This window comes from Otolemur garnettii, unplaced genomic scaffold, assembly GCF_000181295.1.
Source record: "Otolemur garnettii isolate 467f Iridium unplaced genomic scaffold, OtoGar3 scaffold00004, whole genome shotgun sequence".
NCBI lineage: Eukaryota > Metazoa > Chordata > Mammalia > Primates > Galagidae > Otolemur > Otolemur garnettii.
Genome location: NW_003852399.1, coordinates 18,363,322 through 18,390,706, shown reverse-complemented (window position 1 = coordinate 18,390,706; position 27,385 = coordinate 18,363,322). Strand labels below are relative to the sequence as shown.

Genomic DNA, 27,385 nt, shown 5'->3' with positions numbered 1-27,385 from the left:
TCCAAAAAATAAAATTGGATATATTAGATTATTGGAATTTAGGTATTAGAGGAGATTAAAGTTAGAGCAACTATTTAAGGGAGTGTAGGTAGTTTCATGAACTTTGGGAAATGTAGTTATGGGGAATGATGACGTAGCTGTAGCAGTAGCAGCTGCAGTAACAGCTATTTTCTACGAATGTCTGCCACGTACCAGGCTGAGCCCTAAGAGCTTTGCAAGCATTACCATTCTATGAAGTAGGCACTTTAGGGCCATTTTCCTGATGAGGAAACAGGTTAAAATATTAAATAATTTATGTGTGGTGACATAGAACCATTCCAAAGCAAAAGCCAGATATTCAATTATTAATAAAAATGCGGTGCAGAAGGGACTAGGGAAGGAGGTGGTAGATTACTAAAGTTAAGCTGGTAGGCGAATGTTGGGTCAGGGTGAGGAAAAAGACAGTTGGAGGCAAAAAAGAGGGGGCATATAAAGAAAAAGCAGGCTGAAGAACAATTTGCATAAACTGTTTTCAGCCTTTGATTGTATTCACTTCTATACTCCCTCGCCACTTTACAACAGCGCAGCATGGTTTTCTGAGGGTCTCCATCTCACAATAGCGAAGGATTCTAGGTTTTGAATAACATAAAAAATAAAAGAATCAGGCTTCGGAGAGAGAAACACGGAAAGAACACCTCAGGTTGAAAGAATGGCTAGCCCAGGCTGCGTCGGGGGAACAAATGCAGGGATGCGGTGAGTAACACTTTTAACTTCCAGTTTAAAAGAAATTCATTCAAAAATTACTTGGAGCAGGCTAAGTACTGAATTCAGTTCAGCATTTTGCATCCCTCAGATGGCAGAACGACTGGCATCTGTCTAGGCATATCCAAATCATCCTGAGACAGAAGGGGATCGCTCAGTTTTTGTAATCTAAACAGTTTCTGCTGGGTCCCTTCTGGCAGAGGGGTTCTGTGGGTAGAAGAGAAAGAGGACTTGTCAAGGGGGAGCACACTGCATAAGTGGTAAGCAGGGCAACCTGACACACGCCAAGACACCCTGGGAGGAAAAGGTCCACACGACTTGCTACGTTCAATGAAAGGTACCCGGGACCAAACCTCTTCAATGCTGCCGCTGCTCGCCCCGCCCCCAGGCGTTCATTGGCTTCCATCCATGACGTCAACCCGTAACCTCTCACTTATTGGTCCAGACAGGACCGGGGCGGAGTGCGGAAGTGCGAGCTTGGAAACAACCGAGCGCGGCCTTCTAGGAGGGTGAAGGGGGAGGAACTAAGGGAGGAACTGGAGGAGTGGCCGGGGAAGGTTTCCCGGGGAGGAGGAGGCCGCGGCAGCTGCGCGGCAGCGGCCGCTGCTGCGACGCAGCGCGCGCCCGGCTCTGAATGAACTGGGCTGGGACTGAACGGGCGGAGCGCGAGCTCGACGAAGCGACTGGCAGCGCGCGCGCCCGCGCGCGCCTTGTGTGCGCGCGCGGCCCGCGGCAGCTCGGAGCCTCCGCCGGGCGGGCGGGGAGGGGGAGGGGCAGGTGAGTGAGTGCGGTTCGCGCGCGCCCCGCGAGGGGCTTTTCTCTCCTTATCCCCACCCCGACCGAGCCCCAGCTCGGGCTATCATCTGCCCTTCCCGTCAGCCCTCCCCCTAACCCCACACTTCTTGCCCTTCCACCTTCCTTTTCGCCCCTCCACGCGGCCTCCCCCGACGCCCGACCTCGTCTCCGGGGTACTGTTTCCGGTTCAGGGTGACCTCGGGGATGTGGAAACTGCAAGTGGGAGCGGGACCCGGGCGTGCAGCCTGCGCCATGCCGCGCTCACGCGTGGGGGACCGGCCTGCGGAGCACTGGCCCGGAAAACAGCCAAAGTGCCCTCCCGCGGGGAAATGTCCCCGTCCTTCCTGTCCTCTCTTTACAGGCCTCCCAACTCTCCAGGCAGATTTTTCCAAAATCCAAACCCCAGCCCACCTGGCACCCACCTCTGGCAACTTGGAGCGTTTCCCACAACGCCGTGCGCAAGGCGTTGGCTTGTGTAACCTCGAAACGCTAAGTATTTTTCTCATCTGTGCAGTGGGTATGATTTTTTCCTGATCAATTTACGTGGATAATCTGAAATTAAACCACTTCAGTTATGAAACTCTTTTCCTTTTGGAGCCGCGCAGGAGACCTTGCTCTGCCTTTCTGCGAGTCCCAGTGGTGTCACATATGCGAGGGCCTGACTTTCAGTTGCCAGAGTGGTACAGGATGGTGGATTGTACTACACTTCTGTTTCCTCTTACTTGCCACTGCTGAACCTTTGTATTTCAGATTAAGTGAGTCCAGGTAAATTTTATTTTAGAGCTTTGTGTTATTATTTTAACCCACTTTAGAGAGTTACAAACTTAATTTGAGGGTATTCAGTGCCATACTAAATAATACATTTTTTCAAATTTTGGTATTAAAAGAGGCAGAAATACAGTTTTAAAAATACTTTTTATTTGAAGCCCTTGAAGACTCGTTTAGTCTAGAGTGTACTAACAGACTTTGGCTTGGCTTGATTTATGAATTGTGATATATATTGAATCTACTGAAAAGATCTCTAAATTACAATTAGAAAAGATTCATTAGCTTTATCAGTTTCTAACGCAGCATTATTTTTTAAATTGTAGGAAAATCTTTTTCAGTTGGCAGAGCAGAGATCTCATTCCTATTGATTTCCTAGAGATGTCATTTCTTCAAAAGTCCTTGAGTAAGACTAGGTTGCTTTGTAATGTTGAACTTTATTTTCCTACATCTTGTTTTTTGTATTTTCCTATAGTTTTTAAGGAAGTTTTAATTTTAAAATTAAATATTAACATTTCTCAGTTCTAGAATATATTTTAAAGCAACCAACATGTAAAGTAGTCTAAGGTACATATTTACAAAATCAGTGAGTTAGGCAATGGCCCCCAGCCTTGGGGGATGGGTATGCGGAGTTCAGGTGGTGATGCCAGCCACCAGGAGTTCCTGGCGGCTGTTAATACAGATAAAGCTACTTTGCTCCCTTGCCTGCTGCACACTTCCTGTTCTGCAGCCTACTTCCTAAGTTTCCCAGTTCTAAGTTTTGTAGAAGACAATTTTTCCCCATAGAAGGGAAGGAGGAGGAAGGGGTTCAATGGGGGTGGGGGAGGCAGTGTGTTGGACTCCTACAGGCCACAGTGTGGAAGTCCAGGACTGTACGGCTAGAAGGCATTTCAAAAATCACACTGAAGGCTGAGTGTGGTGGCTCATACCTGTAATCTTAGTACTATGGCCAAGGTGTGTGAGCTCACAAGTTCAAGACCAGTCTGAGCAAAAGCGAGTCCTGTAGCTTGGTGGTGTGGCAATCACCTATAGTCCCTACTTGGAAGAGTAAGGTAAGAGGATCCCTTGTGCCCAAGAGTTTGAGATTGCTATGAGGTACTGCCCTCTACCAAGGGTGACAAGGTGATACTCTGTCTCAAAAACAGACCAATTAAAAATCACCCTGAATCAATGTGCATATAATTAAAAAGTTTCTTAAGTGGAATATGATGTGGGGAAAGCCCAGGCTTTGGGTCGGGTCCATCCCTTTAAAAATCCTGGGTGAGTGAATTGGAGCTTCGCTTCTTAAATCCTAGGTGAGTGAATTTGAGCTTCATTGTCAACCTCATCTGTTAAATGGGAATAGTGAAAAATGTACCTCTTTTGGTGTTCTTTAGGATTCCAATGAAGTGATAGAATGTACATTCTCTGGAACTACGTTTTGAACGTATTAAGCGCTCAAAAAATGTTAATTTCCTTCCATTCAACAAATATTTGGGTACCTTCCATGTTCATGGCATTGGCTAAGAGCTCAAAATACCAAACCGTGCAAGACTGATGGGGATCTGACTCTGTTGTCCCTTGAATTCTGCAGGAGTAAGTGCATGTACAAGATAATGACAATTGAAAATGAACATAGAGTTTCACTGCACAGTGTTAATACTACTATGTATATTCATTTAATTGAATTGGAACATTAAGTAAATATAGGTCCCAAAGGATATTCTTCCTTATATATCAGTATAATTGATAGAATCAAAAATATTACTTGATTGCTTTTTTCCCATTTATGCACCTGGTTGGAAGGTTATTTTGGAAATTATAATATCACTGAATTATTAAATATGCTCATTACTAATTAGGTATACTTGATTTTCAAATTCAAGAGATCTAGGTGTGAATCAAGTCATTGGGTATAGAAACATGGGAACATGTCTTACTGCCTGTGTTTAATTCTGTGAAACAAAGACAATAATATCTATATCATGAGATGGCTTTGTGGGTTAAGTGAGCTAATATTTAGATAGTGCTTGGTACATGGTAGACAATAAATATTATTCTTTCTCTTTCATTAATCACAAAAGAAAATTTTCCATGGAATGAGGATATTCTCAAATGCAAGGAGGTAATTCTATTCTGTAACTAATAATAGTCTCACTTTCTGGCTTTCTATTGAAAAAATACTTCAAATTTTATTTCCCATTAGTTTACGCTGAAGTCATTCAAATTGACAAATACATATTGGGCAGTGACACCAACAATATTTGTGGGAAGGTGATGGCTGTGGTTATCAAGACTCTATATAAAGTTTATTCTCAACTCTTCATTTGTGTAAATCCTGAAACTGACCCCTCTTCCCAGTCCTGAATAGTAAACGTCTTTTTTCTTCAGAATGTCCTAATAAGAGTTTCTCCTCAGTTCTCATCCCCTTTCCCTACTGGCGCCACATACTCTAGTCTCTTTTCTAACTTTCTGCTTATAATTTTTCTAAAAATTGTTGTTAAATTTTCATTTAGGAGAGTTTGCTTTTCTTTGGTAGAGAGTTTTATTCTTTACAAATCAGCTTTAAGTGAAGCTTGTACTCAACATCTTAATTGTTCAGATCATTCTACTCATAGTGAAGCAATCAAATATTTCACGCCTTACTTTGCAAAGGGTAACTGAAGGTACCAAGTGAATAAAACTCTGCAGGAAGATAATGCAGGGCAGAGAAAGTATATAGAAATAACTATATTACAAAATAGTGTAAGTTTCACAGTAAGAGAAAAATACTAGAATTAAGAATTTACTGTAATCCAGCAAAAGAGAACAAAGGCTTATAGTAGGGAGATTACAGTAGGAATAGGAAAGAATATGGGCAGTATTGGGAAATTGAAGAAGGGTTGGTTTTTTTGTTGTTTGGGGTTTTTTTGTAATTTGAATGTGCGGGGATAAAAGAGAAAGGAGGGAATAACTTTGTTGCATTTTTAGTTGGGGATGTTTTAGTCAGATGTTTTAATTTTTTGTGCTTGTTTTGAACTTCTACATTGAGATATAACATATGAACAGTATATGCAGTCAATATATGGTGCTGTAACCACCCAGATTGAGGGATTAGATCTTCTTAGCACTTGCATGCTTCCATATCCCCATTAGAGGTGACCACTATTTTTTACTATATAATTTTTAACCCATTCAATGAAATAGTCCATTAGTTGAAAACCTGTATTACATGCCATTTTCAAGACTTTAGGAGGTTATTGCTTATATTTAGGAATTAAAAACAGAACTCAGTGTTTTTGCTGTAGTCCCCAAGAAATGCATTTTAAAACAATGTGTTTATCCAGGGTGATTTTAAATCTTGTGTTTGTAAATTTTAATGCTTATCTTATACTTTTAGAAGGTAATTAAAAAAAACAAGTCATAATTTCAATTTTAAAAAGAAGGAATATATAGCTGTCTCTTTAATGTGAATACATGGTGATTTTTACCATATTTAGCCCCATGTAATGTGCTACTTTGTATAATGTGCACCCACATTTTTGGCCCAAACTTTCAGGGAAAAATATTACATTTTAATTTTTTAAAGGAGGGCAAAAGTGGCTGCACAGTAGAACTTCCTTCTCTTCTAAGAGGTCTGAGGTGTGGAGCCAGCCATGGGAATGTGGCCATGGCTGCTCTGTTGAGGACTCCAGCAGGCTTATTTTCTGGGAAGCTTGTGTGAGGGAGTAGGCCTGGGCTGCCTTCCTCAGGATCCCGATGGTAGATCCCTGTCCTTTCCAGGCTGCCTCATCTCTTGTACAGCTGGCCCTAGGACACCATTCTGTGGAGGAAGCTTTCCTGATGATACCCCAGTAAAATACTGTGGATTTACATTTCTGTTGAGTGACTAGACTATGAACTCCTTAAGCCATCCAGATCTTGGGCACTCAGTAACATTAGAATGACTGACCCCAGTCTTTCCTAAACTTGCAAATCTTGCAAATCATCTGGGAGAGTGGTTAAAACAAGACTCCTGAACTACACTCAGATTCACTGAATCAGCTCTCCAGAAGAAAGATCTGGTATCTGTTCATTAACAACATAATGGTTCTTCCTATTGGCAAGTTTGGGAAATTTTGCCAACTCAACACCTTGTGGTTTTGGACAAGTCATAGGCTTAAATTTACGATCTCAGGTACCCCGCTGCTGTCATGTTTCGTTTCCAGGTACCCTCACAGACATAAACTTCATGCGGCCCAGTGTCAACATGGTGGGCTACTAGTAGAAAAGGGTCTCAGAACCTGGATCTTCTAGACGCTGGCTCAGGGATCTTGGTCCTCAGTGTGGTGTCCTGGAGGCCTCATAATGGGGCCAGCTGCGTGAGAGATAAGGCAGCCCAGCAAAGGCAGGATCTACTATCAGGAGCCCGGTCCGGGCAGGCCGGCTCTGGCCCCTCACAGCAGCTTCCTGGTAAATAATCCTGCTGGGGTTCTCAGCTAAGCAGCTGTGGTCCCATTCCCACCAATGGACATAGGTAGGAAGAAGAAATGAGGGGATGTGGGGATGGGAAAGGAGTGAGTTGGAAGGGGGCAGTTGGGGGAGGTCAGGTGCTCCGGTCATTGGGACCACTCTCACCTGCTGCCTGGGCTTGCTTCCTGTTTCTCTGCAGGCTGGTTCTGTACCTTACACCTCTCCTAAGGGAAGGAAGTACCCTTGTGCTGCCACTTCTGCCTGTCTTTTGCTGGGGTCCTGGCATTAACTGTCATGTTACTGTTGGCAATGTGTCTGCTTCCAAGATGGTGGCAGTAGCTGCTGGTCCAATTGGCCAGGCAGGCTGGAGGCTGCCCCAGCTGTGGTGCCTGCCTGGTGAAGGGACAGCCCTGGATGGGGAAGTGTGGAGGAAGCATGATTACTGTATTTCAGGGCATTATTTTGCATATGGATATCATCACTGCTTTCTAGAGTTAAACTTGTTAAGCACAAATAAAAGAATTAAAAACATTTATATAAATGTGGAACGAGTACTATCCATATATAATATGCATCCTTGTTTGTCCCTCAAACATTTGGGCTAAAAGTGAGCATTATACACAGCAGAATATGGTACTTAAGTTGGGTTTTATCCCCTTTTAAGTGAATATGTATAGAACTGAAGTCCAACTGTTTGTTTTGTCTGGGGCAAAAAAATAGCGAGTTATTTGTTTTTCATTTTTTAGCAAGTCAGTACTCCAAATACTGGCATTAAGCAACTGTAGTTATTGCTTCTAATGGTGTCAGTTATTCATGTATTAAGAGGCCGGTATGTTGGAGTGGCGACATTTGTTTTTAGCTGGTTACTTCACCTTGAGCAGAACTGTTAAGTTCAGTTATCTTTATTCCCTCATTTGGAAAATTAAGAAGCCGAATGACATATTTTATCAGGTTACTCTGACTGACTTTAATTGGCATTTCCCTAATGACTGATGATGTTCACCACCATTCTACGTACTTTTACCATGTTCTTTTGTGCAGTGTCTAGTTAGATTTTTGCCCTTTTTAAAATTGGGTTATTACTGAGGTTTGAGAGGTTCTTACATATTCTAGATTCAAGTCCTTTATCAGACATATGCTTTGCAAAGATTTTCTCCCAGTCCACATTGTGACTTGTCTTTTCATTCCATTAATACAATGTCTCTGAATTTTAGAAGTTTTTAATTTTGATGAAGTCCAATTTATCAATCTTACATGGATTGTGCTTTTGGCATACTATCTAAAAAATCTTTGCCTAGCCCAGAGTCATAAAGATTTTTTTCTGTCCCCCCTCCCCTAGACAAAAAAAAGTTTCAGATTTTACATTTAGGTCCGTGATGGATTTCGAGTTACTTTTTGTAAATGGTGCCAGATATGTACTGAAGGATTTTTTGGGTTTTGTTTTGGTTTTTGCATATGGATAGTTAGTTTTTCCAACACTGTTTGAAAGGACTATCCTTTTTCTTCCAAACGGCTTTGGGTCCTTGTCAAATTTCAGTTCATACATATATGGGTCTGTTTCTGTATTACTTCTTTTGATCTGTGTGCATATTTAGATTCCAGTACTATAGTTTTGATTACTATAGCTTTATAACAAGTCTTGAAATCAGGTAGAGCTAGCTGTTCTACTTTGTTCTTTTTCAATGTTGCTTTGGCTGTTAATAGACTCTTGGCATATCTGTGTAAATTTTAGAGTGAGCTTGTCCAGTTGTGCAGAAAACACCTGCTGAGGTTTTGATTGGGATTGCATTGAATCTGTAGTTCACTTTGCGGATACTTGATAGCTTAACAATAAGAGTCTTCTAGCCTTGAAAAAGTCTTTTAAAATTAATACAGGTCTTTTAAATTTCTCTTAAGCAATTATTTAATCATTTTCAGCATTGTCTTCATATAAATTCCTTTAAATTGCAATTTCTGATTGTTAGTTGTTGATGTATAAAAATTGAATTAGTAGAGTCCATTGAATTTATTTTACACATAGTTTTACTTCTTCCTTTCTAATGTAAATGTCTTTTATTTCCTTTTTTGCCTTATTGCAATGGCTAACACCTCCACTACAGTGTTGAACAGAAATGGTAAAAGTAGGCATGCTTTTGTTTTTCATGGTCTCAGGGAGATAGGACCCAATCTCTTATCATTAAGTCTCATGTTACTATAGGTTTTTTGTAGATGTCCTTGATCAAGTTGAGAAAGTGCTCTTCATTCTTAGTTTCCTATGAGTTTTTATCAGAAATGTGTATGGAATTACATTGTTCAAGGCATGTTAATGGCTTTTACTGTCTTTATTCAGATGATTAGCTAGTTTTTCTTTTTTAGTTTGTTAATATAGTGAATTACATTTTATTTTCAACTGTTAAATCAACCCTGGATTCCTGGGCTAAGCCCCACATGGTCATGATATTTTATCTATTTATATGTTATTGGTTTCACTTTACTATTAATAATGTTTTATTAAGGAGTTTTGTATCCATATTCCTAAGATATTAGCATGTAGTTTTCTTTTCTAGTAACCAGTATAATGCTGGCCTCAAATAATAAGTTGGGAAATATTCCTTCTTCTCCAGTTTTTTGTCAGTTTGTATAGAATTAGTATCCTTCCTCTGTGTTTGGTAGAATTTACAGTGAAGCCATCTGCCTAGAAGATTTTTAACTACAAGTCTAATATCTTCAAAAGATAATAGAGATTTTTCAGGTTGTTTCTTTTTGTGCTTTGATAATTTGTGTTTTTTAGGGAATTTGTTTCATCTTGTCAAATATAGGCATAAAGTTTTTGTTAGTATTTCTTCAATAACCTTTTAATATCTGTAGACTCTATTGTCACTTATGATATTGGCAAAATTGTATTATAAAGGACCGATGTTTTGGATTGTTACATACTTTTGACTCCTTTACCATTGTTCACCACTTTTATACCTGGTTATATTATTTTATCTAAAATTTGTCATATATTGAAATGGCTACTTCAACTTTCTTTTGATTAGTGTTAGCATAGTATATATTTTCCCATGTCTTAACTTTTAACCTATTTGTGTCTTTATATTTAAAATGCATTTCTTCAGGTCTTCCCTTTTTATCTAAGCTAACAGTCTCTGCCTTTGAATTGGGGTCTTAGATAATTTGTACCTAATGTATTATTGATATGGATAGGCTGACGTGTATCATCGTGACAGTTTGTTTTTGGTTTGTCTTCTCTGTTATTTTCTTTCTTTTCCTTGTTTTCTGGCACCTTTTCAATTGAGTAGTTTTTAATCTCCCTTTTTGGCCTATTACAATGTTATGGCCAGATCTTACTCCTCTAAAAAATACGGTTTAATTAATTTACAGAGGGTAGGCTCAAGTATTATTATTTCTTTAACAGAGCCCTGCACTTGTGAATCACTGAGCTACATGAGAGAGCTTTATGGTTGCTTCCAACTTATTAGTGATAAGACTTTGGGCAAATTATTTGACGTTTCTTAATTGGATTTACTCATCTAAATGGGCATAAGAAAACATCTATCTGAAAGTTAAACATTTAAAATATTTTGAGTAGTACTATGTTCATATGGTTTAAACTTTAAAAGAGAAAAATAGATTCAATTTATACTTTTTTGATTTTTTTAATTGTAAATAAATTTTCTATTAAGTAGATAATTTAAGTAAAAGTATTTTCATAAACCAGAATGAAAACATTTATTTTCGTCACAGCTATTGACAACTTTTTAAAAACTTAAGTTTCTTGAATTGTTAATATGATATACATTATAATTTTCAACATTACTGTGTTATATTTGTAGTTTCTAGAGAAAGGCAAAAAGTATGTCAGATTTTTCCCAGTGCATCAGAGGACTTTTCACCTTGACTTTAGAACAGGAATATGTGTTAGGAAATCCACTTAACGCATTTTTTTGTGCATTTTTCATAGGTTTTGGTTCCCACCATGGCCATCACACAGTTTCGGTTATTTAAAGTTTGTACCTGCCTAGCAGCAGTATTCTCATTCCTAAAGAGATTAATATGCAGGTAAGTAAGTTTTTGTTCAGACTTATCTATTTATCTCCTTGCAGGCTTTAGATACTTTTGTAACTTCAGAAAGGCAGGACAGATCTTATTTAAGCCAAATATCTTGATTGCAGTATTCATTTGTTAATCCCTAGTGTTTTTTAAATATTTTTTCTCTACTTCAGTACTATAAAGTAGAGGTGCAGTTGTTTTTGCTCTCAAATTCTTACATCTTCCATTTTAAAAACATGCATAATACTATAGAATTTAAAAAATAAGCAAACCAGCTTTCATTATTAGAATTATCACAGAACTTTGATGTACATAGCTATTTCATTACTGAAATGTTTTTAAATGGTCAGTGAAAGTGGGCATAGGAATTTCTGTCTATACAACAATATCAATGTTATTTTTATATTTAAAAAAACTTTAGCAGAGAATTATAAACAAAATAGCTTGGTTTCTTTTTTTTTTTGTTTGCTTGTACGAAAGGTCTTTATTGGTGGGAGGAGGGAGGCTGCAGAGCAGCACCGAGGAGGAGAGAAAAGAGGAGAGAGAGATAAGGAGAGAGTGGGAAGAGAAGAGAGGGAGAGTAGAGAAGAGTGAGGGGGAAGACAGGGGAGAGAGAGAGAGAGAGAAGGAAGGCAGAAGGAGGCGAGAGAGAATAGCTTGGTTTCTTAAATAACACTCCAGAATATGAATACACAGGTAGTCCAGAGCTGATAAATCATTTTTGCCTTACTAGGTCTTCTGAAGGCAACGATTCCTTCTATTATTTTTTTTTATTATTAAATCATAGCTGTGTACATTAATGCAGTCATGGGGTACAGTGTGCTCGTTTGTTATACAGTCTGAAATATTTTCATCAAACTGGTTAACATAGCCTTCACGGCACCCTCTTATTTATTGTGTTAAGACATTTATAGTCTACATTTAGTAAATTTCACATGTACCCCTGTAAGATGCACCGTAGGTGTGGTCCCACTAATTACCCTCCCTCTACCCATCCTTCTCCCTCCCCTCCCCTCCCCTCCCTCTCCCTTTGCCCCATATGCTTGACTCTAATTGGGTTATAGCTTTTCTAATAGTTAATTTTACTATGAAACCCCATGTGAAAAACATAAAAGTCAAGCTATCATTAAGACAACATAGGTGGCCAAGAAGTTCACCTACAGAATCCACAGCACTCTAAGGAGCATGGGTTGAAACCACAAAAACTTAATTTTTGGTTTGGGTATTACATTCCTCCTAAGTTTATGTATAATTCTGAGTCCTAAGGCAAAAAGCAGTTAGTTGTCTTGGCCAAGATTTAAAAGAACATGTTCACAAGCTATCTGATCCATGATTTTTCTTTTCCCAATATCTTAATGAGCAACTGTTAGTTATTAAAATCAATAATTGTAAAATAGAGAAAGATGTTGTTTTATAAGCCTAAAATTACTGTCTATAGTGCTTTTTACCATACTTGTTTTGGTATTTCTTGAAATAACTTACTTGATTTTTGTTTCAGATCTGGCAGAGGACGCAAATTAAGTGGAGACCAAATAACTTTGCCAACTACAGTTGAATATTCATCAGTTCCTAAGCAGGTAATTTTTTCTGAAGGATTTATTGTTTCAGGATAGTATTTTCAAGTGACATTGCAGATCATTAGTAAGTCATAAAATTAATTTGGTAGTCAGGATTTTTGCTGCTGCTGTTACATTTTTCAGTTCTAAAATTTCTATTTAGTTTTTCATTTTATCTTCTCTTTACATATGTTTTTTATTTTGTGTTCATTGGTTTTAATTGTTTGCTATTGCTTATTGGAGCATTGTAATAGCTATTTTAAAGTCTTGAATAATTCCAACATACCCTTTTGCAGTTGACATCTATTTCATTAACTTGCCATATGAATTGAAATTTGTTGATTCTTTGCTGAATAATCCTGGATTGTTTCATGGATATTTTGAATACTATGTTTTAAGATCGCTGTTATTTAAATCCTGTGGAGAATGTTGACTTTTTTTTTATTTAGGAGGCTTAGATAGAAAGTTACAGCACTCTTCCTATGGTCTGTAGTTCTACTATCAGTGCAGTGTTCAAAGTGTTTGCTTTCGTTTTACTTGTTTGTCTGTTTTGTTTGTTTCTTTCTTTATTGGACAGAATAGAACAGAGGGTATCAAAATATCTAGCCCACAGTTAAAAGTATTTTTTTAAGCTTTTGACCTAGTTTTGGTATGAGATATAAAATGTATTTTTTCTTGGTAGGTTAAAAAACTTTGAAAACCATTGTTTAGACAGCCTATTTTTCTGCTAAATGATTTATGAGATGTTCATTAGGTTATCCCTTGGTGGCTGACAATGTTAACAATTTAATTTAGACAGATGTTGAAGAGTGGACTTCCTGGGATGAAGATGCACCCACAAGTGTAAAGATTGAAGGAGGGAATGGGAATGTGGCCACCCAGCAAAATGCTTTGGAACAACTAGAACCTGACTACTTTAAGGACATGACACCAACTATTAGGAAAACTCAGAAAGTATGTTCAAGATTTATGGAGATTAAACTACTTTTTAGATTCTACCTATAGTCAAAATTAGACAATATAATTAGTATTTATTAGAAGGCCGGTTTCTTATTATTAATGTTTTGTGTTTTCTGTCATATTAAATGACATTCTTACATTATTTACGTGACCTAGACGTAGATCTACTAACTTGTTCTAAACTCCAGTCTCTGCTACACAGACTAAGTGGAATAAGATATGGGTTCTATAAAGTTCATAGTCATAGCTACATACCGATAAGTAGTTTCCATTGTTTGTAACTGTTATAAAACTGATGCAGCGTTCTGAGAATTTGGGAATAATTGCTGTGAGTTTGTGTTAGTCATCCACATGATATTTAATCCCTTTTGAGTTGAGTATGGAAAATCATGTAGAGATTGAGGGAATCACTCGAAAAAGCCAGGAGTGGCTTAGCGTGCTCTTTCATTTATCAAAATAGTATATGTACTTTTTTTAAATCAAGAAATTTAGAATGGACTGTAATGAAAAGTGACAGACTTTTATCCTACCGCTCTTCTTGGCCAGTTGTACTGCCCAGTGGCAGCCTCTCAATAACTTCAGCTGTTTGGGCTTCTTCTAGTATTTGTCATTGTATCTATGTGTAATACTCTTATATTGGTATTTCTTCTTCTTCTTTTTTTTTGAGCCAGAGCCTCCTCAAGCTGTCACCCCGGGTAGAGTGCTGTGGTGTCACAGCTCTCAGCAACCTCAAACTCTTGGGCTTAAGTGATTCTTTTGCCTCAGCCTCCCAAGTAGCTGAGCTAGGATTGTAGGCACCTGCTACAACACCTGGCTTTTTTTTTGTTGCAGTTGTCATTGTTGTTTAGCAGGCCCAGGCCAGGCTCAAACCTACCAGCTTCGGTGTATGTGGCCAACACCCCACTCACTGAGGTACAGGTGTCAAGCCTATATTGGCATTTCTTGATCTGGCAATCGCAGACTTGTCCACTGATGTCAGATTGTGGTGATGAGGATTTAGTTCATACTGCTCTCTTTCTCTTCTCGCCCCTTCAAATATTGTAATGTCATTATTCCAGTCTACCTCACCAGTCACTCTCTTATTTCAGAAAAATACACTTACAGCTCCATTTACTGTTCAAACATAGAATATATTTCATACATTTATACTTTATAAAATAAGGAAATATTTATTCCATACTTCCTAATATAGTTCCTCTCCTACCTCCCAGCTTGTTTCAGTTACACGTTTATTTTTGTATAATCTAGGTAGATAGCATTAACATTCTTTTTTCTTAAGTTGTTCAAATGTCTCAGTGCTGAAAAGTATAAACTGTGTATTTTTCAAGGATCGTTTAAGTTTGTGGTCCGCGTTCCCTAGCTCATGGACCAGTATCACTTGCACAGCATCACTGCCTTAGTCCCTCATCACCCGCCTCATCTGTGTAAACACTGACTTCTACAAAACTGGTCTCTGACACCATAAAGGTTGGGGATTGCTACTTTTAATGAATCCCTTAGTAGATGAGTATCTTGTATTATGGAATTATATTGCTGTTCTCTAGTGTATTATAATAATGTTTTATTAAATTAATTAGCTAAAAATGCTTTTAATAAAAGCTACAAAGTAATGTATTCATAGATACTGCGCATACAGTGAGAGAGAGCTGGGTATACTTTTGTCATGTTACATGTTCTTATCTTACAAATAGGATATATGTTCTTATTTAATACAGTAACAAAAACTGTGTTTGGAGGCTCTGGGGAAAAGCAGAGAAAGGAATAAAGAAGATGAGAATTTATTTTTTTTAAGTGAAATATAGTATTTTTACATATATAATCTGGGTGACAATTGCCTGAGAATTCTGGTACTCTTACAGACATTTTTTTTTTGTTTTGTTTTTACTTTGTAAATTTTAAAAAGAAAGGCATAGCATATTCCAAGTAATTGCAAATGCTTTGGCTGATAATTTGTCTATTTTTATATAGTGATATATAAAATATCCCTATAATACTATTTCAATTCATCTTTCAGATCGTTGTTAAGAAGAGAGAACCATTAAATTTTGGCATCCCAGATGGTAGCACAGGTTTCTCTAGTAGATTAGCAGCTACACAAGATATGCCTTTTATTCATCAATCTGTAAGTATATTAATGGATCTAGGGAAAGGCTTGGTTTTTGTTTCTGTTTTCTTTATAGAAGAAGAAAAAACTCTTAAGTTCATTGAACATAATATTTATATTTCTGTCATTTCAAAACAGGTTTAGCATTTTGAGGGAAGTTAACCAGGAGTTTTACTAATCCTAACGTTTTATGCCATTATAAATTACATCAGCTACTAATATCAGAGTTCCCTTGTACACATGTGGTAGACAAAATGTTAAGAACCTCAAAGAGATAGCTACTAAAATGAGAGATTAATTTAATAGTTGTTTATTTTTAAAGTGTGTTATGGATTATTTCTCTCACAGAGTTTATTTATTGAAAGTATGATTTGATTTAAAATGGATTTGATGTAAAGGAAACTTTTTAAAAGGAAAATGTAGTGAAGAAAGCAGACAGCTGAGGTTCTGAACCTCAGGAGCATAATCAGAATCAACTTTGGAAGTTTTTAAAAGCACAAATGTCCAGACCCCTGCCCACCTAAGCTTAAGTAAGCTGTGATTGATTGACTGTGGTACTTATCTATTGCTGTGTAACAACACCAAATTTAGTGACTTGAAACAGTAATAACCATTTATTATCTTACAGTTTCTGTGGATCAGGTATCCCTAGGACTGAACTAGGTGATTTGGGCACAGGGTTTGTGATGAACTTGCAGATAAAGTTGTTGGGGCTGGGGTTGGAGTTATCTGAAGGCTTGACTGAAGTAGGAGGATTCATTCTGAAAGTGGCTCACTTACATGCCTGGCAAAGTAATACTGGCTTATACTAAGCCTTAATTCTTTGTGGTGGACTTCATCATGGGACCTCTTGAATTTCCTCAAACTGCTGACTTTCACAGAATGAGAGATGAGAGTGAGACCACATGCCTGCGGGTAAGGGTTATGCCACAGTGCCTTTCTATGACATGGTTTTTTAAGCCATAATCTGCCATGTCCTGTTACTGTACTCATGAGAAGCCAGTCACTAAATCCAGTCGACATGCAAGCCTCCACCTTTGGAAAGAAGGAGTGTCAAAGAATTTGTGGACTTACTCAATATTTTTAAGCCACCACATCTATCTTTCAGTCTGTATGTTTTATTTGTTTAACTGCACAGGTGCTTCTGAGGCTCTTCTCTCTCCCTGGAGGACCCACGTTTATGTATGTTTTTATTAATACACCAACAACTGTTTTTACTAATGTCAGACCCTGTGCTAGGTGCTAGTAATATAATGGTAAGTAAGCAGAACAGGCAGGGTCTTTTCCTTGGAAGAATGCATTCTAGCAGGGGAGATAGGATATTAAATATAGGATACTGTTCATAAATGTAATTATAAACTTTGATGACTCCTGTGCAGTTACATGCTGTTCTGGGAGCATAACAACATCATAGATGTTATTTTTAATAACTTAGAATCATGTTTAATTTTTTATATTTCTCCATTTTAAACTTTACTCATACATGTTTGATTCAGAATGGTAAAGAGGTTAGCCTACCCGTGGCTACCCATGGAATTATCAGTGTTTGCCATCTCACTGTAGTTATGTTATTAGAATATAGTATTACAGCTCACTGTAAAGTTGTAAGTGTGTATCTACTCACAGACAGGGAAAGGGGTAAATAAGGTAGATGGTGATATCTCCAGTGCTATTTCCATACATTCCTCCCAAGCAGATAAAATAATGGGTTATTGCGCAGGATAAAATGGTAACCTTCCTTTTTTTTCTTTTCTTTTTCAAGAGTTAAGTGTCTCATTATGTCACACAGGCTGGAGTGCAGTGGCAAGATCATAGCTCACTGCAACCTGGAACCCCTAGGCTCAAGTGATTCTCCCATCTCAGCCTCCAGAGTAGCTACAAGGGCATGCATACCCCAGCTAATTTTTTAAATAGTTTATTTAATGATGCTGTCTCTCTGTTGCCTTGGATAATCTCAGGCTTCTAGCCTTAAGCATCCTCCCTGTGCACATTGTTTTTTTCTTCTGGAATTATTACTATTTTTTTTTTTTTTTAAGAGACAGAGTTTCACTTTATTGCCCTTGGTAGAGGGCTATGGAGTCACAGCTCACAGCAACCTCCAACTCCTGGGCTCAAGCGATTCTCCTGCCTCAGCCTCCCAAGTAGCTGGGACTACAGGCGCCCGCCACAACGTCCGGCTATTTTTTGGTTGTAGCTGTCATTGTTGATTGGTGGGTCCGGGCTGGATTTGAACCCACCAGCTCAGGTGTATGTGGCTGGCACCTTAGCTGGTTGAGCCATAGACACCAAGCCAATTATTACTATTGTTATAAGAGCTTTTTATACTAATGAACTTTTTACTGTCATCTTTTTCACTTTTTCAGTTTGTTGTAGGCTTTGTAATTGGGTTTGGATGTTTCTGATGGGCAGATGTATTTAGTTTTTATGTAGGCCAGTCTTATCAGTCTTACCCTTTACAACATTTTCATTTTTTACTTTCATTTTTCCTTAGAGTAGGCCATCTCTAATAAAGGATCAGGTCTCACCTTTGTTAATGATCTTAATATTTTTACTTTTTTACATCTAAATGTATTATGTACACTAACAATCAAATATTTTAATGGAAAATGGGTAAATATTATGAGTGGAAAATTTACAGACAAGAAATAGACATAACCTAATAATACAAAGAAAAATTTGATCTTACTGTCAAAGAAATTCAAAGTAAAATAACAAGATACCATTTTTAAATCTTACCACATTAGCAAAGATAGGAAAGGAGGTTTTTATCAATCAGTATTGGCATAGGTAGGAGGAAATAAGACCTGCCTTTTGTAGTCAAAAGGGTAAGTTAACACAATTTTTCAAGACTGTCATTTGCACTTTTTTTCAGTACTTTCAAAAGTGCTCCTTTTCCCTGATTTAGCTGTTCTACTTTGAGAAACTGATTAAATAATAATCAGAAATACTTTTAAAATGTTAACAGAGGATGATGTTACATTTATGGTCAGAAGAAAAAAAACTCAAAACACTGTATATTGTATTTCATGTTTAGGGGTTAGTACTCAGAACAGAATATATTAAATGCATTTATAGATTGGTACCAGTTATTTTACACATAGTCACAGCCACACCTAACTAAATATCCTAGAATGCAATTTGCATTGTTTCTTGGAAGAAAAAGATGAATTTTTAGAGGTATGGCCTGGGTGCTAGTGGAAGGTGTGACAACCCTGAGGATATCAGGTAGGTGGAACAGGGAAAAGGAAGCATGATATAGAAGAATCATACTCAAGATAAAGTTTGCTTGTTTTGTCATTTGTGCCAAGGATTGATACAGTAGTGGCGCTAACAGATCTCCTATAATTTACATAAGGTTAAACACAGATGATTATGCTAGTTTTAAATTTCTGCTTCTTGCAGTTCTACTCAGGACAGATTAGTCAGGCATTTCCGGTTCTCTCTGGGATCAGTCTCTTCTCACTCTATACCTTATCCCTTCATCTTACTGAAGAGAAAGAAAAAAGCAGAAAGAAGAAATACTCCATCCTAGTTCATTCCAAACTGATGTAAGCAAAAGAAGAAAGTTGACCATAAAAGAGTATCCCATAAGACCTAAAATATTGGAAGACATCTAGACTCGGGTAGGACTGTGTAGCACTGAATGTCATGCGTTGCAGGAAACACCTCAGGAGCCAGTTCTCTGTGCCTTAGGGGACTTGATAAGGAAGTTGAGAAGCCCCTACAGAATGACAGATACCGAGTTATGCTGTGTGGAGAAAGCATGACTCTGTAATACTTTAGTTTTGTTTTTCATTGTAGTCTGAACTGGGTGACTTAGATACCTGGCAAGAAAATACCAATGCATGGGAAGAAGAAGAAGATGCAGCCTGGCAAGCAGAAGAAGTTCTGAGGTATTTGAGTAATATTTACATTGCAACCTGAATAGAAGAACTAGGTTTGTTACCGTTCTTTTTTATAGTCAAGGATGCCTATTCTGCCAAATAATTACATATTTTTCATCCTTCTTCAATTGATCCTTAGATAAGGACGTTTTGTATTTCATACTACATATGCTGTTCTATATGATTAATACCTCACAGAAACCAAGATTGACTTTTAAGCATTATAGGAACATAAGAATAATAATTTTATTAATGGCAAATAAAATCTTCACATGCATACCCCATATTGCAATCTTGATATATCTCACTATGAATTGTGAGCCACCATGCTACATTTTTAAGGTCCGAAGATACAGCTTTATTTTCATTTCCTTGTGGCCTAGCACTGGACAAATAATGTAGCACTCTATATTATTTGTCCATATATCTTCAGTGGTGTCCGTAAAAGCCCTGTAAGGGGGATGAGAGAGGGTGTTTAAAATAGACAATCATTTTAAATTGCAGACAAACTCTATGGCCACCCTGTTTATGTTGTGGACTGCCCATTCTAAAGGAAATACTGTTCTCGAGGTTTCATTTTTATTGGTTCATTTTTATTGGTTGTTATGTTCTTTCTTTGTTTTTGTGAGCAATAAACTTAGTTCTTTCTACTGCTATATGAGGTCAAAGAGTAAAGAGAAAATTTATCATAGAAGGAGAGTTTGTGAGTTTGATCACTGATGAAAACTCAGAAATTTAAAGGTAATTAAATTATTTGGACATTTAGAAAATAATATAGTAAAATATAGCCACTCTTTTAAATTTTAAAATTAAGACCATTTTTACCATAGGGATAGAAAATAAATTATCCTTTAATAAGATAATTTTTTGTATTTCTTTTTTTTTTTTTTTGTCCTTGTCAGTATATTACAATCACCTTGAACAACCAGCAGAGGGTGCAATTAAATAAATGGACATTATGGCTGACTGTTTTTGTTTGATCTTTTTTCTGTTTTTAGCAAGTCTTTTTCTTTTTGACATGGGGATAGGGTGTCATATTTTAAAATTCAATCATTAAAATTTCGAGGGTTTTTAATATTTGATTCCTGTTTTGCCAGCGTAATTCATCTTTTATAAAGGAAATATTTTTAAAATTGTGAATTGCAACATTTATATTGCATGGATCATCCATCTTTTTTTATTCTGTTCTTTTTTTTTTATAAATTATACAAAAAGTATAAGTCTGAATATTTCAAAACGTTCTGGAGATTTTATTGTTTATTAGTGCTGTTAACCAAAGGATAAAGGAAGGAGCTATTCATTTTAAATCTAATAATCTTGATAGCCGTATAGAGTTTAAGCCATTAGGTCACAAGTACTCCCTAAAAAAACCAAAATAAGGTTACTTTTTTAAAAACGTAATTTTTATGTTACAATGACAGCTTGGGAAAGTTAGACTGTTAGTAATAGGCGTGCTTCATGCTGCAACTTGCGCAAGAAAAGCCTAAGGGAAATAGAGGCTTCCACACATCATCACTGCCCCTTTCATAGGAGTATCCACATTCTGTATCATCGTATCTTCTAACTGAGCCTTTTTATTATTGCCACCTTAAAATACTACCAATACTAATGTATTGTTAAAGAAGAAGGTTCTAGTACTTTAATAATTCTGGGCATGAATCTAGACAGGTAAAATACATGTTTGTCTGCAGTGATCTCTAAATTGTATCTTATACCAGGAACATTAATTTTTGGTGTAGGTTTAGTATAACTTCCCAGAGTACTTGGGAGAAGCAGAAGTGTTTTGGATTTGGGACTTTTATTGTTAAATTTTAGAATATTTGCATTATCTTACTGGTCGAACATCCCTAATCTGAAAACCCAGTTTGAACATCCCAAAATCTGAAAATGCTTCATTTCCTTTGAGTGCCATGTAGTTAATCAAAATTAAGTGTCAAGATTTTGAAATATTTTAGGTTTTGGATTATTAGATTTGGAAAGCTCAACCTACATTTTTATATTATAACTAATAACCAGGTTAAAGCTTGATTATCTTACTTGTTTTATAACCTAGCCAACCTTTTATAGTTCTTTTTCTTCCTCCCTTTTTAGTTCATACTATCAGTTTTTACTAAAAATGAACAGAGTATTAAAATGTAGATTTTCTTTATTCTTTAGAAACTTAGTGGATGGTGAAGGTCTCTACATCCTTGAATTTTGGTCATTCATAACTCTGCCTACTCCAGTTTATAATTGTGATTGAAAACTGTGTATTTCACTAACTGTGGTGAACTTTGAGCTGTCCCATATGTAGTTAATCCACTCTGGATTTTTCTGCATATAATCCAGAGCTTCCTGTTCCATGCTTAATTGTAATATGCTTCCCTCCTCAACCTTGGACACCTGAATTACATTCTCACACCCTAACCCTTCAGACCTGGACCAATTTATGTTCCCTCTTCTCTTGTTTAATCACCCCAATCCTACCTTCACTTCCTCATGCAAATGGATCAGTAAAGACAGGTTCAGTGTTTCTAGGTTAGTGGAGTTATAGAAGGAATAAGGAGAAGGTTTGTATTTTATAACGTGTAATTGGCAAATACTCCCCACTCTGCCCCTTTGCAGAGCTTGTCAATTGTTAACCCTGAAATCAATTTCTAGCTTCTAGGTGGAAGACATGTCTATAAAGGTTCCATTTTCTTTTTGGAATATGTTCTGCAGGACTGTTTATCCTTGAGTTGACTGTTTTTAACTGTTGTAATAATAGGAGAGTTAATCGTCAATATCAAGCTTTTCTGAGTGGTATTCCCCAACCCCCCAAAGTATGGTTCAATAGAAGTAGTGTTTCAGGGAAATAATCCAAAGAGGAAGGGTCAAAAGATTGTGGGTTATGATCCCTGTACTTAATCTTATGATTTGGGGCAAGTCATTTAGCCTTTGTACCTCATTTTAATTATTTGTAAAATAGAAAATATCCTCTTTTTTTAATCTAAGGATTGAAAGAAATACTGTTTTTGAAAATAGTTGAAATTTTCAAAGCAGTGAGAAGGTTCAAGACTTTACACCTTTCTTTGATGGGAGTAAAAGGACACTTAGTTCCTTCTGAAATTTATTTGCCATTTGACGTGTGTGATATTTTCTGTAAAAGTAAGAATTTGATTATGTTTCCTTTCAGGCAGCAGAAAATAGCAGACAGAGAAAAGAGAGCCGCAGAACAACAAAGGAAGAAAATGGAAAAGGAAGCGCAGCGGCTAATGAAGAAGGAACAAAACAAAATTGGTGTGAAGCTTTCCTAACCAATGTTCTTCGAGTATTACAGTGCCAGTAGGAGAAATCTGAGCTCCACAACTCAGCCAACATTTTTATGGACTTAAGAGTATTTTCAGAATGCAGACACACTGCTTGATTTTAATGCATTCATCAGGCCATCCAGGATATCAGGATTCTCCAAAAGTACCTGAACCCTTAGCGATTAAGATTCAAGAAAACGAAAAAGACTAACGAGACAATATTTTCCTCAACATGCTCCAAATAAAAGACAATTGTTTGCTGTACAGAAATGATCACAAATGGAATATACCGGTACCTCTGAAGCTGACGTTTCTAGCTAAATAAATGGATGTAAATAATTTTATGGTGGAAAAGAACTCTGCTATCTGTTATGATTTCCTTCAGTGTGTGTAATGATAAAATAAAGAATTTTAATATTCTTTTGTTTCCATGGTTACCTGACCTAAATTAGACAAATTGTAGGCCTTTAACTTTCTTATTTTTGTTGTCAGACTCTGGCATTGGCATACATTTCCTCTAAATTTGAATTGGTATTGTTTGATACAACATTAAGGAATTTGATGATTTTGATTTTCATGAAAATGACATTAAATGCAATAATTTTATCATAAAGATTTTGTACATCGTTTTCTTTTATATAGTATTGTTACACATATTAGTAATTTATCTTGCATGTATAAACACTGAAAATCAACTAAAATGAAAAATTCATTTTATTTTATTATGACTTGTAAGTTTTAAGAACTAGCATTAGTAGTTTTTCCCTTTCGTTACAGATTTCAAGATGCTGTGGTGTTTTTAAGTACCTTAGTTCTTTCCTCCAAAGCCATTAATTTACAAATGTGGAAAGACTTCAGTTCTAATATTTCAAAGCTTTTAGATCACATGTGTGTCAGTTTTATACATCTGACATTATGGACCTGTGTTGCTGGCTAAGATAATACTATTGATTCATTAAATTATAAACCAAGATAAGAAAAAGAATCTTTTATTTATGGTATTTATTGGCTCCAAAATAATCTTAAAAATAGTTATATATTCTGTTCAAAGGGGAAAAAAAATCACAGATTTGATAGTTTAAAATACTATTAACTTTCTCTCCCCAATCAAAATACATCTGGCCTGATTTTCTGTGGTTTTAGAATTTTTTAAGATTTTTACTTTAAGTTATTGCCCAGAATTAACATTTTCTGGGGTTTTAAATGTCATAAACAATCTATAAGCCAAATGTTGCTAATATATATATTTTGATTAAAGTATTTCATAGAAAAATCATGAACTCTACAGTGAAAGCTATAAACTTCCGGACTACCTGTGGTTATAGAATAAGTTGAAATTTAACTTTATGATATCTTGTTAAAGCCCCAAGCCACATTTTCAGTGTGTATGTTAGAATTTCTGTCAATAAACTCCCTAGAATTGGATTCAAATTTTTAATAATGTATTCTCTTTCCCTTTTATATTTATTATGGTTCTATTTGGGAATACCATATGATTTCTCTAAATTTTTAGTTCATAAAGGATAACTTCCTTTAGTACAATTACTTGAATTGCTTTTCCCTAATAACTAAAAAGTGTAGAAGTCTGCTTGGTCATGATTTTTGTGTGTGTAAGTAAGGTTATGATTTTATGTTTGGCGCTTTGTTTTTTATTTATTCAGAAAGAAAACAGTTAAAAGTTATAGTTTGTATGATAAATTAGGAAGAAACAGATTGTTCTCATGGGAAGAAAAAATAATGATTCTGGAATTTTTTTTACTTCTGTTGTATAAATTAAATTTCTGTATTACATTTGGTATATTTTGGTCCAATAAGTAGACAATGCGTTAAATACATATGATAAACACTTAATAGTAGCAAACTGTCTCCTTGAGCTACTGAGTGTATGGCTTCTGTTTTTGTTATTTAAATTTTAATAAAGGATTGTCAGTTCGGAAGCTTATTAAAAGTAAAAAGTATAGCAGGCTTAGATAAAATCAGCAGATTTCGTTGTCTGAATTGTGCATTTCATATTCTGAGATAATAATTAAAGACATGAAACTTACATCATGTTTCTATTATATAGAATGGTTTCCAACCATTTCCTTTAGCTAAAGATACCCTCTTTTGGCTCTTTTGTGGAATGATTGAGTCAATTATTTTAGAAATGAAAAGTTAAAATTCTACATCTGAATTTCTCAGTTTTGACATGCATCTACTTCTGGGCAGGGCAGTGATTATTCCTAGAGGAATATTGGTAGTTGGGAAAAAGGTACTTGCGGCAACTGGTGTCTAGATGAAGCTACCACCATAATGTAAACTTAACCATAGCCAGTGTTCCATAAAGCCTAAATTTTGTTGATAATAGTGTGATTACTAAAGGGATGGTCTTGGCCAGATATAGAGGGTATCCCAAAAGTTGCCCATACAAAGTTGCCATACCTAAAGAAAATGGGAAATTATAGCTAAATGTACCTTCATTTATAAAATACTTAATATAATTTTACAAAATATTTACAAAATACTCTATATATTGGCCACCTCATTGTAAAATTTTGCAATGAATATTTTGCAAATAAAGGTACATGTAGCTACAATTTCCCATTTTTCTTAGGCACAGCAAAGTCAAAGGCAACTTTTGGGACACCCATAGTTAACATAGTCGTCATCTTTAATCCTATGTGATTCAGAGTTGGAGTAATCTACAATAATTTTCACATTCTTTAGCTTCTTGTTCAAAGGAAATCTTCCATTAAGTGTGTATGTAAAAACAGTTACAGGTTGAGTGGTTCTGACAGAAGCCAAGTTGGGAGCTGTAGACTGGGCTAGGCCCTGCTGTTCTGAGAAGGCGCTTCTGCCCTGTTTCAGGTTCATCGGAGAGCTGAAGAACATGGGTTCGTGAAGAGCGTATTTGAGAAGGCAATAAACTGGTTTTTGCGTTTACATATTTTTTAAATTTGAGTTGGTAAGTCCTAATACCTGTCAAAGAGACCTTTGAGTTGGTAAGTCCTAATACCTGTCAAAGAGACCTTTTTATTTTCTTTGTGTAATGTCTTCTACTTTAATATAACCCAGGCTGCCTGGAGATTACACCAACAGCTAGGGACTCCTTTTATATTCAACTGCTGGTTTATTTCTCACTTTGCTTCCTACTTTGAATCTTCAGTGCCCTTTACTCATGGCCATTGGGTGTGTAACCAGGCTAAATTTTAGGAGTTAGTAAGATGCTTTTCTCACCAGAAGCCTTCAATCTTCTAGGGCTAATAAGAGAAAACTATTCTAGGAAACGCTCCTCACCGCCCCTTCACCCTCCTGCAACAGATTTCTTGGTTTCTACCTGTGCATACCTGCTGCTGACACTGCCAATTCATCAGGAGAAGCTTTTGAGGAGGAACTCCCTCACTGAAACTCTGGCCAGTCCAAGACAGTCTCAGCCTTCGCTTCCAGGGGACTTCCGTGGCTATTTCTAAAGGTGCTTTCCTTATATAGAGACCAGGTCACACCAACTATGAGAGCTTCTCAGATACAGTGCGGCAGTAAACAAGTGGCCTGAATTTGCAAGTCCTTTAGCTGCACGTTGCTGTAGGGGGTGATCAGCTGCCTAAGTGTTTAGTATAAGCACTCAACAAATAGTAGTTGTTATGAGGCCCTGTACACTTACTTCCCACATCTGGCCAAGTGGTGATACCGGCAGCCCCTCCTCTGCAGACAGTGGGAGTGGACTGAGCTGGCAATACTTCTATACAGCTTTACATTGAACTGCAGATTATTAAGAAAAAGAATCAGCTTTTTATGTCCTCAGTCTTCGCCTATCAAGGACTCCTAGCAATCCTGTGAGGGAGATATGTATTTTGTCATGTATAATGTGCACTTCTTTGCCCACATTTTTGAGGAAATAAGGATGTGCACTAGACATGGGTAGTACTAATTCTGTATCTATATAAATGTTTTTCATGCTTTTATATGTATTTATGCATTAAAAATGTTAACTCTAGAAAGCAAAGACGATATCCACATATGAAATAGTACCATGGAATACGGTAATCGTGCCCCTCTGCACTACTCGGCCAGACCACCCCTCACTGCTGTGGGATGTGCGGGTCATTGCCACTGCGGCCACCACCGTCTCAGAAGCGTGCATGCCGCCCACGGCAACGCAACAGTTAGCATGGGGACCTCGGCATAAGGCGGGCAGAAGTGGACGCACGGTAGCATCTTCTCTCACAAAAGGCACAAGGTGTGGGGACAGCTGCTGTGGAGAAGCTGGGAGGGACCCCAGGTGCCAGGTGAGAGTGGTCTAGATGACCTGAGCACCGGACTTCGCCAACTGTCCCCTCCCAGCCCACCCTCATCACCAACATCCTTTCGTATCCTATTTCCACCCATGTCTGTCAGCGGGAATGTGGCCGCAGCCACTCTGCTGAGAACCCCAGTGGGCTTGTTCCCCGGGAGGCTCGTGGGAGGGGCCCGGACTGGCCCTGCCCGCCTGGGCTCCTGGCCGAAGATCCCTGCCCTTTCGGGGCTGCCTCTCCTCGGCTGTGGCTGGCCCCATTGTGAGGCTCCTGGGATACTGTGATGAGGACGAAGACCCTGAGCTGGGCTCTGGGAGACCTGGATTCTGAGACCCTGTTACACTAATAGCCTGCTGTTGTGACCTTGGGCCTCAGTCCCCGGGAAGTTTCAGTCTCCCAGGGTATCTGGCGTGAAGCATGACAGCTCTGGGGTACCTGAGCCCGTGGGTTGTAATTTTAAGCCTATGACTTGTCTGGCCCCCCAAGGTGTTGTCGGTATAGTTCCCCTAACTTGTCAGTAGGTTGAACCACCTGGGATGCTTGTTAACGGAATGGATGCCCAGGTCTCTCTCCGGGACTCCTCCCAGCTTCTCCACAA

The 27,385-nt window shown here is 37.4% G+C and overlaps 2 protein-coding genes across 5 annotated transcripts in view; both read left to right on the top strand.

The window, feature by feature from the left end:
- The window catches only part of PKHD1L1 (PKHD1 like 1), a 160,697-nt gene extending 159,318 nt beyond the window's left edge, over nt 1-1,379 (top strand). The window contains exon 78 of the mRNA XM_023518204.1: nt 1,187-1,379. Within this exon, the coding sequence (XP_023373972.1) occupies nt 1,187-1,379 (193 nt within the window). The remainder of the gene's footprint in view (nt 1-1,186) is intronic.
- Nucleotides 1,380-1,773: 394 nt separating this feature from the next.
- EBAG9 (estrogen receptor binding site associated, antigen, 9) lies at nt 1,774-23,129 on the top strand. 4 transcript variants are annotated; one of them, XM_023517241.1, is made up of 7 exons: nt 1,774-2,291; nt 10,655-10,752; nt 12,242-12,320; nt 13,095-13,253; nt 15,274-15,381; nt 19,165-19,256; nt 22,402-23,129. In XM_023517241.1, exons 2-7 carry the CDS (start codon nt 10,670-10,672, stop codon nt 22,520-22,522), a joined length of 642 nt encoding a protein of 213 aa, XP_023373009.1. In that variant the 5' UTR covers nt 1,774-2,291; nt 10,655-10,669; the 3' UTR covers nt 22,523-23,129. The 4 variants fall into 4 exon arrangements, with proteins under 4 accessions (XP_023373009.1, XP_023373008.1, XP_023373012.1 ...); XM_023517240.1 differs by having other exon boundaries at nt 1,774-2,301; XM_023517244.1 differs by lacking the exon at nt 1,774-2,291 and adding an exon at nt 3,688-3,876.
- Nucleotides 23,130-27,385: the final 4,256 nt, after the last annotated feature.

What these genes read in the sequence shown, in the direction of transcription:
- EBAG9 (XM_023517241.1), top strand. Translation starts at nt 10,670, where the DNA reads ATGGCCATCACACAGTTTCGGTTATTTAAAGTTTGTACCTGCCTAGCA. An exon ending in CTAAAGAGATTAATATGCAG is followed by an intron (nt 10,753 to 12,241) that starts GTAAGTAAGTTT and finishes TTTTTGTTTCAG; the next exon opens with ATCTGGCAGAGGACGCAAAT. An exon ending in TGCCTTTTATTCATCAATCT is followed by an intron (nt 15,382 to 19,164) that starts GTAAGTATATTA and finishes TTTTCATTGTAG; the next exon opens with TCTGAACTGGGTGACTTAGA.